Source organism: Sciurus vulgaris (assembly GCF_902686455.1).
Source record: "Sciurus vulgaris genome assembly, chromosome: 16".
In the NCBI taxonomy this organism is placed as follows: Eukaryota; Metazoa; Chordata; class Mammalia; order Rodentia; family Sciuridae; genus Sciurus; species Sciurus vulgaris.
Genome location: NC_136477.1, coordinates 5,056,649 through 5,071,920, shown reverse-complemented (window position 1 = coordinate 5,071,920; position 15,272 = coordinate 5,056,649). Strand labels below are relative to the sequence as shown.

General features: G+C 40.8%; 1 protein-coding gene across 1 annotated transcript; it reads left to right on the top strand.

Annotated features, from left to right (window-relative positions):
• Positions 1-6: 6 nt before the first annotated feature.
• On the top strand, positions 7-14,554 carry LOC306646489 (vomeronasal type-2 receptor 116-like; the record flags this gene model as incomplete). The annotated part of the gene is made up of 6 exons (XM_079115088.1): positions 7-293; positions 4,620-4,911; positions 5,685-6,491; positions 8,211-8,438; positions 12,590-12,599; positions 13,632-14,554. The coding sequence occupies 6 exons, from the start codon at positions 7-9 to the stop codon at positions 14,552-14,554; spliced, it is 2,547 nt and encodes an 848-aa protein (XP_078971214.1).
• Between the last annotated feature and the right edge of the window lie 718 nt (positions 14,555-15,272).

Genomic DNA, 15,272 nt, shown 5'->3' with positions numbered 1-15,272 from the left:
GTAGACATGATCCAGCTGCAACTTCCCACTTCACACTCTGCCCAGGGCTTCATCTCTGTTTGGGCAGAGCTGGACATGGTGTTCTTCATGAGCCTTCTCTTCATGCTCCTACAGCCTGCACATACAACATGGGTGAAAGTAAAGAATTGCTTAGGATATTTGAGGCCGACTGTCTTCAGAGATGGAGACCTGGTCCTGGGTGGGTTTTTCCCCCTTTACAACATGAACCAGGACTCAGAGATATCTCGGATATCCTTTTTACTCCAACCAAAGACTGACGTGAGAGCCACCAGGTGAGTTTCTATTCTTTGTGTGTGTATTAGGTGTGGTCATGATTTTGTGTAAGTGTATTTGCTTGTGTATGTGTGTGTCTGTGTGTGTGCATGTGTGTTTCCCCCTAGGAATTATGACAACTGTGCAGTCATGAGAGAAACAGTGAATTCTGAGGTCCTTTCCTTCTCTTTTGGGTTTATTTTGTGCATTATAATTTACACATATTAGTGGGATTTATTTTGAATATTCATAAATATATACAAAATGTTTTTCTCCATTTCATTTTTCCTTTGTCTTTCTACAACCTTCCATTTTCATCTTCTGCTCTGTGCTATTTTTCACTTCACCTTTTTATTGTGCACATAGTTGCACATACTGGTGGGATTCACTGTTACATTTTCACACCTGCACACGACACAGGAGTGTAATTTGGCTACTGTCTCTCTCCAGCACTTCCCTCACCTCCCCTGCTCTTGCCCCTTGGTCCCTTTTCTCCACTGATATGCCTTCCATTTTGATGAGATCTCTCCAAATTTATTTTCATTTTTCCTGTCTAGCTTCCAAGTATGAAAAAAAATATGACCCTCAACCTTCTGAGTTTGTCTTATTTCACTTCATGTAAAGGTCTCAAGTTCTATCCATTTTCCTGTAAATGGCATAATTTCATTTTTCTCTATGGCTAAGTAAAACTGCATTGTGTCTATGAAGCACATTTTCTTTCTCCATTCATCCATTAATGGACACCTATGTTACCTCCACAGTTTAGCTATTGTGAATTGTGCTGCTGTGAACATGGGTATGCAGGTATCACTTTAGTAAGATGACTTTAATTCTTTAGAGTAAACACCAAGGAGTGGTATAGCGGGGTCATATGATGTCTCCATGACTAGTCTTTTGAGGATCCATACTGATTTCCATAGTGGTTGTACAATTTACAGTCCCATCAAGAGTGTAAAAGTGTTCCTTTGCTTCCACATCCCCTCCAACATTCATTTTTATTTGTATTCTTGAGGCCTGCCTCTCTGACCAGTATGAGATGAAATCAATTTAGATTTGATTTGCATGTCCATAATTGCTAATGATGTTAACATTCATTCATATATTTGTTGGCAGTTTGTATTTCATCTTTTGAGAAGTGCCTGCTTAATAAATTTGCACATTTATTAACTGGGCTATTTGTGGTGTTTTGGGGTAAAGTTTTCTGAGTTCTTTATACATTGTGGATATTCATCCTCTGTCAGAAGTGTAGCTAGCAAGGATGCTGCCCCATTCTGTAGGTTCTCAAAATTGCTATGCAGAATTTAATTTGATACCATCCCATTTATTCACTCTGGGCATTATTTCCTGAGCTTTAGGGGTCCTATTGAGAAAGTCATTGTGCCTCTATGTGGGTGTGTTGACCCTAGATTTTCTTCTAGAAGTTGCATATTTTCTAATGTAATTCCTTGGTCTTTTATCCATTTTGAGTTGACTTTTGCACAGGATGAGAGATAAGGGTCTAGTTTCACTCTTCTAAATATAGATAACCAGTTTTCTCAGCACCAGCCTTGTTAAAGACTGTCTTTTCTCCAGTGAATGTTTTCAGCATCATTGTCAGGGGTCAGGTGACTGTAGATGTGTGGGTTTGTCTCTGTACCTTCTATTCTCTATCATTGGACTACATATCTGCTTTTATGCCACTAAAATGTGCAGTTCTTGTGACTCTAGCTCTGCAGTATAGTAAATAAGTCAGGTATTGTGATGCCTCCAGCATTGCTCTTTTGGCTTAGAATTGCTTTGAGTATTCTGGGTCTTTTTTTCTCCCAAAAAAAGACTTTAAGACTTTTTATCTTGGTCTTTGAAGAAATTCATCAGTATTTCAATGGTGAGTTCATTGAAACCGTACGTTATGTTAGGTAGTATCGCATTTTAACATACTAATTCTATCCATGAATACAGGAGGCATTCTCTCTTCTTGTGTTTTCTTCAATTTCTTATTTCAATGTTCTATAATTTCCATTGTAGAGATCTCTAATTTCTTAGTTTTATTCTTAGGTATATCACTTTTTTGAGACTTGTGAATCTATACATTTTTAAGATACAGGATAGGATTCTGCATCTATTGAGACCACTTCTTCAGTTTGATCCCCTTCATCAAGTACTGGGGACTTTGGAGGGAGTTGAATTTTTTCCAAAAGTTGATCTCATAGAATTGGAGAGTAGATTGGTTGGTATCAGAGGCTGAGTGAACAAGGACTGGTGAGGGGTGGGACAGGCGGATCAGTGGTTCTAAGTTACAATTAGAAAAGCTGGATTGTCTGGGGTGCTATTTCACAGGAGGATGGTTACAAACGATGATAATGAGTTGTGTCCTTGAATAACTCAAAGGTTTCTCCATGTTCTCATCTTGGAAAGAGAGAAACACTTGAATAGAAGTGTATACTGAACCTAAACACTAAATAATGTGTACATACATGAGAACATCATGTGGTACCTCATAAATGTGTACAATTTTTATATTTGATCTCTCAGTTAAAACAATAAGTTTAAAATTAAACCTTTAAAAACATTCCCTTCATTTAGAAAACCAGAACAAGGAAGAGAATTGGCTTAAAGTTAAAAAAAGTATTGACTCATTCTTACTAATTTTTAATAATACAAAGATAAAAATTAAGAATGGAACAAATTCCAACTGTATAATTTTCTACTATATGTAACACATGTCCAATTATTTCTACATGAACTAAAAGAATATTTTTGTCAATTAAGTATAGAAAAAGATATTTGGCCATGTGCTTTAGCGACAAAAAATTTCTCATCCTTAAGTAGCAATAATACAGAAAAAAATTATTGGAAAGAATGAAAAAACACAGTGTAATTAAAAAAGAAATCATTGTCACTTGGAACTGGTTAAAAATATTTTGCCAATGTTCAATTAAAGAGTTCCTACAAAATAACATCACAAAACTGTTCATGGAAATTCATAGAATTAAACCATAAGCAACCATGAATATGAACTAAATCACCAATAACATAAAATATTAAGAATTCATAATTCATTAAATGAAGTTTTTTAATATTTAAATAAGGCTGCAATTTAAGATAGAAGAACTAGATCAATTATAAGCAAAGAAAAGGAAAGAAATTCATAAAGATTAAACAAAATAATAATTCTATTAGAAAACAAGAAAGGCTATAATAAAATTCAACAACCAATATTTTTCAAAAATCTACTTAGAGAAAAATGTCAAATTTTCAAACATAAAAGGAGAAAGCATTCTCTAAAGAGAAAGAAAAAATATTTCAAGTTGAGTTACCATCTTGAAGACTGTAGAAATAAATTGGAGGTTCTGAATCAAACATTAGCTTTCAAGGAAAATATCATTGAATAAAACAGCTGTGATAAGGTGATAGATTAGAATATAGAAAGCATTCACTCAAAATACCCCATGTTGAAGGGCTGTAGAGGATGCTCCTCTCAATTGTTTGAAGAACTGGCAAGTCAGGGTTATTTTAAACTATTAGATACACATGGAGTCCACATGTTGTGTATTGGTGTCTGCTGAAGGAGTGCCCCAAGCCGTGTGGTTAAAACTGAAGGAAGATGTTTGACTATGGAACAGGCACATCTGTGTCCTCTCAGAAGCAGGAGGCACACCTCTGCTGTGAGTCAAACTCCTTTCAGGCACACTGGCTGCAGGCACATACTCTTCCCTTATAAGGAGTGAGCTCCAAGCTCAGAACGAGAGATACCCGCTAGCACCCTGTTCTAAAGGCACTCCCCTTGTCGCTGATTGGCTGCGTGAGAATATAAAACTTGTGTTTCCGCATTAAACTTGAGTCTGCATCACTCAAAACTGGCTCCCATTGTGCTTTGTTTGCCCTTGTGCTCACCTTCCTGAATCCTGCCAGGCCACTCCGCATCCGAATCCCAACAGTCTGCATCTAACTAGACTCAAAACCACAGGTTGGGAAGCCCCCCATACTTTGCTAAAGTGTTTACAAAGGGGAGTGTGTGACCCTCACTGGCGTCCCCAGAGGAGAGCACCTTACTGTCTTGAGCATGCTCTGATGCACCTCCCATTTATAGGACACTGAAAACCAAATATGCTCAGTGGGTAGCTTATGATCCAGACAAAGGACACCTCATCCACTCACAATGCCCTGCAAGCCTCTCAGTTCACTTCCTGAGAGGGAGTCACTCCAGTGTCTTCCAGGTGCCAGGGAACCTTCTTCACACCAGCTCCATGTGAAAGCAGGAGACCCTCATAGTGGATTAGAGAGTCTGATCCAGGTCTTGTGTAGTGGAGAAGTTGATTTGAAATGCATGGTTGGATCACCTTCACTCCTTGTTCCCTTGTGTTTAGCTGGCTTTGGAAGAACTACCAGTATGTGCTGGCTTTCTACTTTGCCATCCAGGAGGTCAACAAGGACTCTCACTTGCTCCCCAACCTGACCTTGGGGTTCCAGGTCCACAATGCCTTCTCCAGTGACCAGTTCACCTTGTGGAGCACTCTGCTTTGGCTGTCTGGAAAAATGGACCCTCTCCCTAATTACAACTGTCAGACACAGACCAAGTCTGCTGCTGTCATTGCAGGAACCACATCAGCATTCTCAGCTGAGATTGGAACCCTTCTGGAGCTCTACAAGACCCCACAGGTAGGTGGGCTGTGAATTCTGCAGACTAATTGGGATTTCCTCCAATGACAGTCCCTTACATTGAATCAAAGGGAAATTCAGCTGCTGGCTTTCCATATCCCATGAGGATAAGACACACCTCAGGAAACGGTAGAGGTTGCAAGACACCTCCCTATAATCCATCCTTTATTCCCACTACTTGAGTAGAGAAGCTCATAAGGATCTCACACACTGGCTTTAATGGGAGGTCACATGACCTTTCCTAAGGGAAATAAAGCTGAAAAATTTGGCCTTCCCTGTGCTCAGAAGGAGAGAACTGGGCAATGAAAACAGCACTTGTGGGGATATGACATGTCCCATCAAAGCTCAGGTGTGAGACAATGCAAGAAATTTTAGAGGTTACATTATTGGGTTATAAGAGCCTTAACCTAATCAGTGTGTCAATAAGCTGATAGATTAACTGGGTGGTGATGATAGGCAGCATGGTGGCTTTTTCTACTACACTCTTCTGCCATGATGTCCTGCTTCATCTTGAACCCAAAGAAATGGAGACAGCCAGCCATGGACTAAAACTTCTGAACCCATGATTGTGCAAATAATTTTTCCTCCTCTAATTGTTGTCAGGTCTTTTGGTCACAGCAGAGAACAAGCTAACTGAAAGAGAACTCTTTCTCTTTTCTGAACAGTAATCCACTCATGATCCCTTTCCTAGAAAAGTCTAACATGCCCTGTACAAGAGGGAAACCCCAATTCCAATTGAACTCAGAATCATGACAATTATCTTTGCTCATTAGGTCTCATATGGACCTTTTGATCCCATGCTAAGTGATGAAGACCAGTTTCCATCACTCTATCAGATGGCCCCCAAGGACAGCTCTCTGGCCCATGGAATGGTCTCCCTACTGCTGCACTTTGGCTGGACCTGGGTGGCACTCTTCATATCTGATGATTTGAAGGGAGAGCAGTTCCTGAGGGATCTGAAAGCAGAGCTGGTAAAGAACGGTATCTGTGTGGCCTTAACAGAAAAGCTCCCTGACACTAAGACAATGTATGGACCCAGCGACATTGCCTTCATGAGTAGGATCAGAGTCTCCTCTGCAAATGTGCACATACTCCACGGTGAAGCAGGGAGCCTCATCACTGTGGACCTCGCAGCAGAATTCTTCTTAACCACAGGGAAGGTGTGGATCATGGCAGCAAAGTGGGATATCGTCACGTCGGAAATGAACCACATGCTGCACTCTTTCCATGGAAGCTTCTCATTCTCACCTCACAAGGGGGAGATCCCTGGCTTCCAACACTTTCTCAAGACAGTTGACCCTTCCCACTATCCAGAAGACTTTTACTTCCCAAAATTGTGGTTGCACCTTTTTCATTGTTCACCTGCTGGGTCACTATGTGGAAAAATTTTTAATTGTCCTGAAAATGCATCCTTTGAGACTGTGTCAGGAATGATTGACATGTCGACCATGTCTGACTCCAGCTACTTCATCTATAATGCTGTGTATGCACTGGCCCACGTCCTCCATAACATGCTTATTCAGAAATCTGAAATGGGATCTTCAGAAGACACTGATCAGCCTAGGCTTCTTCCCTGGCAGGTAAAACTCAGCCAGTACCCGGTCATGCACTGGGAAACTGATAGCATCTATGGGTATTATACTCAAGTATCTCATGGTCATGTTTTCTCTTAAGATCAACAAAATTAGGAACAATGGAATATGCATTTTTTCATACTGAATATATTACAGATCACTGTTGTATACAGATAATTAGATGTATAGAAATACTTGTTATCTATATCAGGAGAATTCTGCCAAAGGAGGTGGTGGCTTCATACAGTTGAATAAAATATTATATCAGAATACTTTGCATTTAAGATAAAGTTATATAAAATATCCAAACACAGCCCATGACAAAACAGGGCAACAATTAATAAAATCTATACAGTTCCTTAGTGTGCACACAAGCACAGAGAATATTGACATAGTGGCCACCTTTGACAGCAGCTGTTCCATCTAAAATACTAAATATGTAGTGCCCCAAGTCCTCTGGGTGAAAAGAGAAATGGTACTGACATAGTATCCTCAAATGACTCTGGAGAATGAATTGATTTTAGAGGTCACTATTCTCCAAAACTGCAAACAAGATTGTGGGCAGGGCCTGTGGTTCTACTTTCCGATTGCATGCCACCAATGATGTCTGTCACCTCAGGATATCTCCCTTGATCATATATGGTTTTTTGTTTATTTTCCACCTGGCTTATCTGAATTAAATACTGATTCATGGAACACATTTATGAGCTCTTGTTCTCATGTACAAGGGACAAAATGTTTAAGGAAATTTATCAAGTAAGTCAATTAAATTTCATTTTCTTTTCAGATGTGGATAAATACATGCATGTCAAACATTATGTCATCAAGTTTAATTTGCCATCTATTGTCTATTTTTACTAACAATATTTGATATGCCATATTGAGTTCATTTAGATGAAATTCTAAGAAAACTTGGTGACTTTAAGAAGATAAATTCAATGACATAATTGTGGATTATTTAGAATGGTTTGACTCTACACCTCTGAACAGCTGTTTAAAGAACAAGGGTTAGTTATCTTCCCCAACACAGAGATTCAATGTTAGCATACTCTATTAAAAGTCATTAGAATCTGGAGTTTTAATATTTTAATTTCAGAGCAAAGGACACAACCTGCAATATTATGAGATGATGACATTTTCCCAAAAATATCTGAGGAATAGAGAGAAAACACTCATATGTCATGCTTTCTTTTCTTTTCTTTTCTTTTTTTTTTTTTTTGTGGTGCTGGGGATTGAACCCAAGGCCTTGTGCTTGCAAGGCAAGCACTCTACCAACTGAGCTATATCCCCAGCCCATGTCATTTCTTAACCTTTGTTGACATAAAATTGATACATAAAGCAATGCCCATATTTAATGTAAACACGCTCATGATTTTTGAGTTATGCGTACACTCATATTACCATTACCGAGAACAAATTCATGTCCATTGTGACCTTTTCAGTGTGCAAGGATTGACTCCTATGAAGCCCTAAACAGATTTGATTGTTCAGGTTTGCAAGGAGCCCATGCCAAGGATGATCTGGGGATCATCCTAGAATTGTTCTGACTGAATTCTTCCACTCCATTATTGTTTTTCCCACTTGAATCCATGAGGTGGTAGCCACCCAAACAGGGCTGAGTCACTAATAGCAATGTCTCCAGAATGGAGGGTGGTGTAAGAAAAGGAGTGCATGCTACATACATTCGAATATGCTCCTCATGTCCAAATTCTGCCTCTCCCACAGCTGCATCGGTTCCTGAAGAAAATCCAGTTTACAAACAGAGCTGGGGACCACATCTCCCTAGATGAGAAGAGCAAGCAGAGGGCCCACTATGATATCCACAATGCTGTGAATTTCCCTGCAGGGCTTGGGCTGCTGGTTAAAGTAGGAGAGTTTGTCTCCAAGAGTCCACTTGGTCAAGGCTTGGTCATCACTGAGGAGATGATAGAATGGCCCATTGGATTCACAGAGGTATGATCCATTTCAGTTTGGGTACGTGGGAGAAATATGAATGGAGTCCTGAATTGAGACTAGTTGTGACTGTTTAACTCAGCACTAAAGTCACCTTTCCCATCTCAACTTCTAATATGTGGTCTTGCTTTTGCATATTTTAATCTGAAATCAACACGAAGAACAAGTTCACAAAAGCCATTAGTTGTAGTTTGTGTATGTTAGCTTCAGCAGCAATTGAAAGAATGAAATGAACAAAGTTAATGCATGGAGATAAGGAGATAACAATGGAGATGAATAAATACCAAATATGTCCCTTCACACATCCAGAAGCCTTTCATTAAATATGGTCCAGATTTATTATGCTTTAATGCCCTATGAATATGAGTAAATTATGGACTCACATCTTTGTGGAGTCCATTACATTCCTCCTTTAACACGTTAGACAATTTAACCTTCAGCATTTCTTCTACTCAGCAACCCTATGAATTGGCAAGATTTTATATCATGTTTTGACATTGGGATATTCCTACAGTGTTCCAGGAGATTTATGTAACAGTCATGATTCCCACCCATGATGCATTTTTAATTGTTAGCAGTGGTGTCCAGCTGGGCATGGTGGTGCAGCCCTCAGATCCCAGTTACTTGGGAAGTAGAGGCAGAAGGATCACAACAAGTTCAAGACCAGTGTGAGCAACACCGCAAGACCCCATAACAAAATATAAAATTAAAAATGACCTAGGAATATAACACCATTCTATTGCATTTGCCTAGAATGCATGAGACCCTCGCTTCAATCCCCAATACCAAAAAATCAAAAAAACAAAAAGCAATTCATGCCTGGGTTGTGATACCTACAGCAGAATAAACCCAAGCCATGGTGTGTAATGCCCTCTCACTACTTCTCTCCTGACCTTGCTCTTTTCAGCAGTTACTTTAAACAGCTTGCCTACTTTGCTTTATTGGTTCATTTTTATCATACGTAATTGTTGGGAGAAATCCTAGTTCTTGGCTAGCAGCAGGCAACGATTCAAGTGTGTAAACCTGCAGGGAGGAGTATTCTGCTTCAGCTACCTAGGAAAGTATACAACTGCCCCAAATTGACTCAGTGTTACCAAGGGAGTCCATATAGGAACCTGGTGCTCTGATCCCATGTGGCGCATTGTGATTGGGCAAGAAACCTATAAAGTGTATAGCTGTTCCTGCAATAAATGAGCTGGCAGGCTGTTTGCCACAAGCCTGCTTCCACCAAACTCCTGGAGTCTGGGTCTTGACTCTGTGACCTTACCCCATCTATGAACTAGCCCCAAACAAGGGAAACTACACAGAATACTGGGCTTCATGATGCCATCTTCATCCATGCCCATAACATAATCCATGAGAATCATTCCCCAGTGCTTCTCTTTCCCCTACATCTCCCAACTCCTTGTCCCTTGCTCCATTCTATAATTTCCATTCTGTTGTCATAAATATTTATTATTATTTTAATTAATGCATTCTAATTCCACATGAACACTGGGTTCATTGTGGTGTATTCATACATGGACAGAGTAGACTTGGACAGAATACATTCCCAGTACATCTTCCTGAAGATCAGTGCTGTTGACTTGGTGTCCACCTGAGATTTCCCAGTACATTCCATGCCCACTTCCCCCCTCCCTGTCCATCTCCTTTCTCTTCTCTATAGCTCACCCTTCTGCTTTTGTGAGATGCTCTTTTTATTCTCCCCCTCTCTCCCCTTAACACATATGAAAGGAAACTTTCAACCCTTGACTTCTTTACTCTGGTTTATTTCCTTTAGCATGAATTTCTCCACTTCTATCTACTTACCAACAAATGACATAATTTCATTCAACATTGTGACTGAGTAAAACTCCATCTATGTATATCTACCACATTTGTTATCCTTGTGTCTGTTAATGTGCACCAGGTCTGATTCCACAATGAGCTATTGCAAATTCTGCTGCTACAACCATTCATTTCAGTGGACTTTTTCATAAATACTGAGGAGTAGAGTAGGTGGGTTCTATTACTGGGTTTTGAGGAATCTCCACACTAACTTCCACAGTAGTAGCTCTAACTGTCAACTTCCCCAAAAATACACGTATATAACTTTTCTTCCACATGATTTCCAGTAATTAATTTAGGTGTGTTCTTGATGGTTGCCAGTCTAACTGAAGTGAGAAGAAATCTCAGTATCATTTTGATTTTCAAGAATGAAGGTATGGTACAAATATTATCAGGCATAGATGCTCTTGGAATCTTCACCACATAGAAGCTTGCATCCCAGAGCTGTGCAGGAAGAGGCTAACACAAAAAGAGAAAAGTCTGGGGTGTGACTGGTGATGCAGGAAAAAAATGACCAGGAACCTTGAGAATATTTGGCATAACAAAGTCAAGGTAGCAAATGTAATCCAGGTCAAGAAGGGGAGGCCCTGTCAACGTGGTGGGAGCTGGAGGAGGATGTGCTGAGGACTTCCTACCCACACTGAGATTTTTTTGGAGGGACATGGACAGCCATCAAAGTTGCTGACAAAGTGCAGAATCATGACCAGTGCTTCTCTTTCCCCTCAGATTCCTCGATCTGTGTGCAGCCAGGGCTGTGGTTCAGGATTCTGGAAAGTCCCCCAGGAAGGAAGGCCTGTCTGCTGCTTTGCTTGTGTGTTTTGCCCAGAGGGACACATTTCCAACCACACAGGTAGATGTCCAAAGCGTTTATGGACACTTTGCCTCCTAACCAGGCCCAGGGGAGAGGAAACCAAGGCTCTGGGCCTCACCCTGGACAACAAAGCACCCTACTCTCCATCCTCCCCTCGCTCACTGTTACTCTTCCCATTTTAGCATCACTGCTGCTACCCCATTAGGTGACAGCTCTTGTCAGCACCCCTCTTCCTGTTAGACACCCCTGCAGAGCTGACTCCAGAGGCCCCTGACCTTGACAGTCAGTGCTGGTGAGATGGTGTCCACCTGAGATTTCTCAGGGCACCAGGCAGAGTCTGCCCATGCATGGAAGAGGTTGAACACCCAGAGCTCCCTGGGGGTGCACTGAGGTCTTGAACTCAACACTTTTGCCACCAAATGATAACTATATACAGTTTCATGAAAATATTCTATTCTATTTTGTGCTATGTCATGAACTCTGAACAATTTTGCGCTAAGTACACATACTTGATATGATATAGCTATAATGTCAGATTATTTGGCAAATGCAAGAAACAAAGAAGTGAAAATATAAAGTCACATCATCCTAACAAGACACAATCTGGTATATGTAAGGATAAATTCTATATGCATCACTAATAATTTCAGTTATTTATGTCAAAATTAAATATGTTCTTGGAAAACAGAAAATGTAGACTTACTCAATTTAAAGTATTTCTATTTTTCAAGATACCAATAATACTTATTATAATGACTTGAATGCCCACAAATCTGTTCAATTGCAATCATCTCAGCAGTAGAAATCATTGATTTCAACCACTTGGCAGAGTCAATAGATGTCTTCAGATAAAAGTAAGGTAACCAAATCTTACTTTGAATTATTCTATTTGAGATGCCAAATGAGTGTGTAAAATAGGAAAGAGACAAAAGGCATGAAGACTCTGTACCCTTAATGCAACTTGTACACACTTGTGTGTGCCACACCTGTTTCTGAGACAGATGCCAGGAACACTGTTCACTGTGATGAGGAAGAAAAATCTCAAGGAATGTGAAAAAAAATCATGATCAATTATTTTGGAATTCTGAATTTCTGCATGAGTATTGCTTATAAAACCTAAAGAAGACCTTTAATACAGGAACACGGAAACTGGTGACTGGTTCCACACATGAAACAAAATTGAAGTGCAGATGGGGCCATTAATGAACCCATGGCAGAGGCTGCATCCCTGCTGCGAGAGCAGGTGTGAGCCGTGGCAGAGGGAGCACAGGGCTCCCGGGTCAGGATGCCACACACACCACCCCTCAAGGAGGGTACCCAGTCACACCGTCTGCTTTAAATGAATGGAAAGGCTTAAAGAAATGCCCTGTTCTTCAGTAACTGCATTATCATATCAATTAATATAAAAACAATAACAAAGCAGCAATATATTTTCATTCAAAATTCCAATATTTCCATCAATCTCTTTTCAGTATTCTTTTTACACATGCAAAAACTTTTTAAATTCTCATAGATACATACAGGTAACTTACTTTATACCATTGGTCTCAGAGAAAAATAGGAAAATAACCAAGGGAGGAGTCTATTTCAAGCATGTGTGTACTACTAATCACAATTGATATTTTATAAAAGGGAATAGCATATGATGGGTAAATAAATGAATATCAAAAGGTCAAATAAGTATCAACTTTTTAAATTCTTAAAAGTAAATTTAAAAACATTCAAGGTTAAGCTTTTCCTTTCTCCAACCCCTGGAAGATTTGAATTTTTCCTGTGCAAGTCCCACAAGAATGAGTTAAACCCTAAGTGGGCAAGGCCTACTCTACACATTGCACATGCTGCTTCACTACCAAGTCACGGGTTTGCCTGAATCCTTTCCTTGATTCTCCACTAAACTTCAAGTAACTAATCACTTCAATCACAACTGTCACTATCACAAAGCTTTGAGTTAGCAAATCATATTTGAAGAGTGACTTCTAGGAAACCCAAGTAAAAGGAATCTCATCCACACTAAGCATAAAGGGGCTCAGCACACACACTTCTAAGCCTGAATGTATTCCAGGGGAGAAGGGAGACGGGAGAAAATTTAACACCATTTTTACAGAAAAAGATGATTTCCAATAAGAAAATTTATAAAAAGTACCACAAGAAATTATGGTAGTCATGGAGGTAGGATGCACCAGAAATGTTTCCTCATTCACCTCTCTTTCCATGTGTGACTAGGAGCTCATTCTTGGGTGAATAGAAAATAGAAACATGGCTACACAGGGTTCAACATGAGGAACAATCTGGGTGGGGAGAGAAAGGATGGAAGAACCCAGGTCTTGAGGACACCACCCAGTGAAAGGTCGAGGTGTTGCAGACCACAACTTCAGAGGGTCCATTGTAGTGGGATTGCTCTGCATTGAGTGCATTCTCCCAGAGTCAGGAATGGAGGAACTTCTCCATCAAGCATGTGTACTCACAGTGATATTGCAAAAATAACCATTTCCTTTAATAACTTAAATGTGAGGAATTTGTGTAAAATAAATACTGAAACTTTGCCTTTTCCACAGATGCAGGGCAGTGTGTCCTGTGCCCCACACACGAGTACCCTAACAGTGACAGGACTCGCTGCCTCCCCAAGATGGTGACGTTCCTGGCTTATCAAGATCCCCTGGGCATGGAGCTGGCCTGCATGGCTCTCTGCCTCTCTGCACTCACAGCTGCTGTTCTTGGGGTCTTCGTGAGGCACCAACACACTCCCATAGTCAAGGCCAACAACCGGGCTCTCAGCTACATCCTGCTCATCTCCCTCACCTTCTGTTTCCTCTGCTCCCTGCTCTTCATTGGCCCTCCCAACACAGCCACCTGCACCCTGCAGCCAATAGCATTTGGGCTGGTGTTCACTGTGGCTGTTTCCACTGTCTTGGCCAAAACTGTCACTGTGATCCTGGCCTTCAAGGTCACTGCCCCAGGGAGAAGGATGAGGCGGTTGCTGGTGTCAGGGGCACCTAACTTCATCATTCCCAGCTGCTCCCTGATCCAGCTGACTCTCTGTGGAGTCTGGCTGGGCACCTCTCCTCCCTTTGTGGACTCAGACACACACTCTGAACATGGCCACATCATCATCACCTGCAACAAGGGCTCGGTCACTGCCTTCTACTGTGGCCTGGGATACCTGGGCTCCCTGGCCCTGGGGACTTTCACGATGGCCTTCCTGGCCAGGAACCTGCCTGACACCTTCAATGAAGCCAAGTTCCTGACCTTCAGCATGCTGGTGTTCTGCAGTGTCTGGCTGACCTTCCTCCCTGTGCACCACAGCACCAAGGGCAAGGTCATGGTGGCTGTGGAGGTCTTCTCCATCCTGGCCTCCAGCGCTGGGCTCCTGGGCTGCATCTTTGCCCCCAAGTGCTATGTTATTTTACTGAGGCCACATAGTTGCTCTCTGCATGGGTTCAGAGATAAAACTCTTTGTGGGAGTAATAAGCCTTCTTGAGTTTGTTTGTGAAAATCAAGTGTCGGAAGATAAATCTATACCTTCCCAACAGGTTGATATTGGATTTCTACATGAGATTTCTTCAATGAACTAACAATCCACACCCCTTTCTGCAGTAATGACAGTTGCCCTACCTGCATCTGTCTCTTTTTCCCATTCACTTGCACTTGAAGTGATTTTTATTCACAAAATCTGCAATGCATCCTGCAGCTCCTGCTCATCTCTGGACTTCCCACCTGCATGTTGACTTCGTTAGACTCCTTCACTGACTTTAGTCATACATAATTTGTCCTAAATTTTCCAGGCTGTTTGCTCTATTTTAAAATCCCTCTATGTGTTTCTGTGATTTCTTTTTTTTTTATTATAAACAAATGGGATACATGTTGTTTCTCTGTTTGTACATGGCGTAAAGGCGTACCATTTGTGTAATCATAAATTTACATAGGGTAATGTTGTTTGAGTCATTCTGTTATAATTTTCCCTTCTCCCCACTCCTCCCACCCCTCTTTTTCCTCTATACAGTCCTTCCTTCCTCCATTCTTTCCCCTCTCCCTAACCCTAACTCTAACCCTAACATTAACCCCTCCCATCCCCCATTATGTGTCATCATCCACTTATTCGCGATATCACTCGTCCTTTGGTTTTTTGAGATTGGCTTATCTCACTTAGCATGATATTCTCCAATTTCATCCATTTGTCTGCAAATGCCATAATTTTA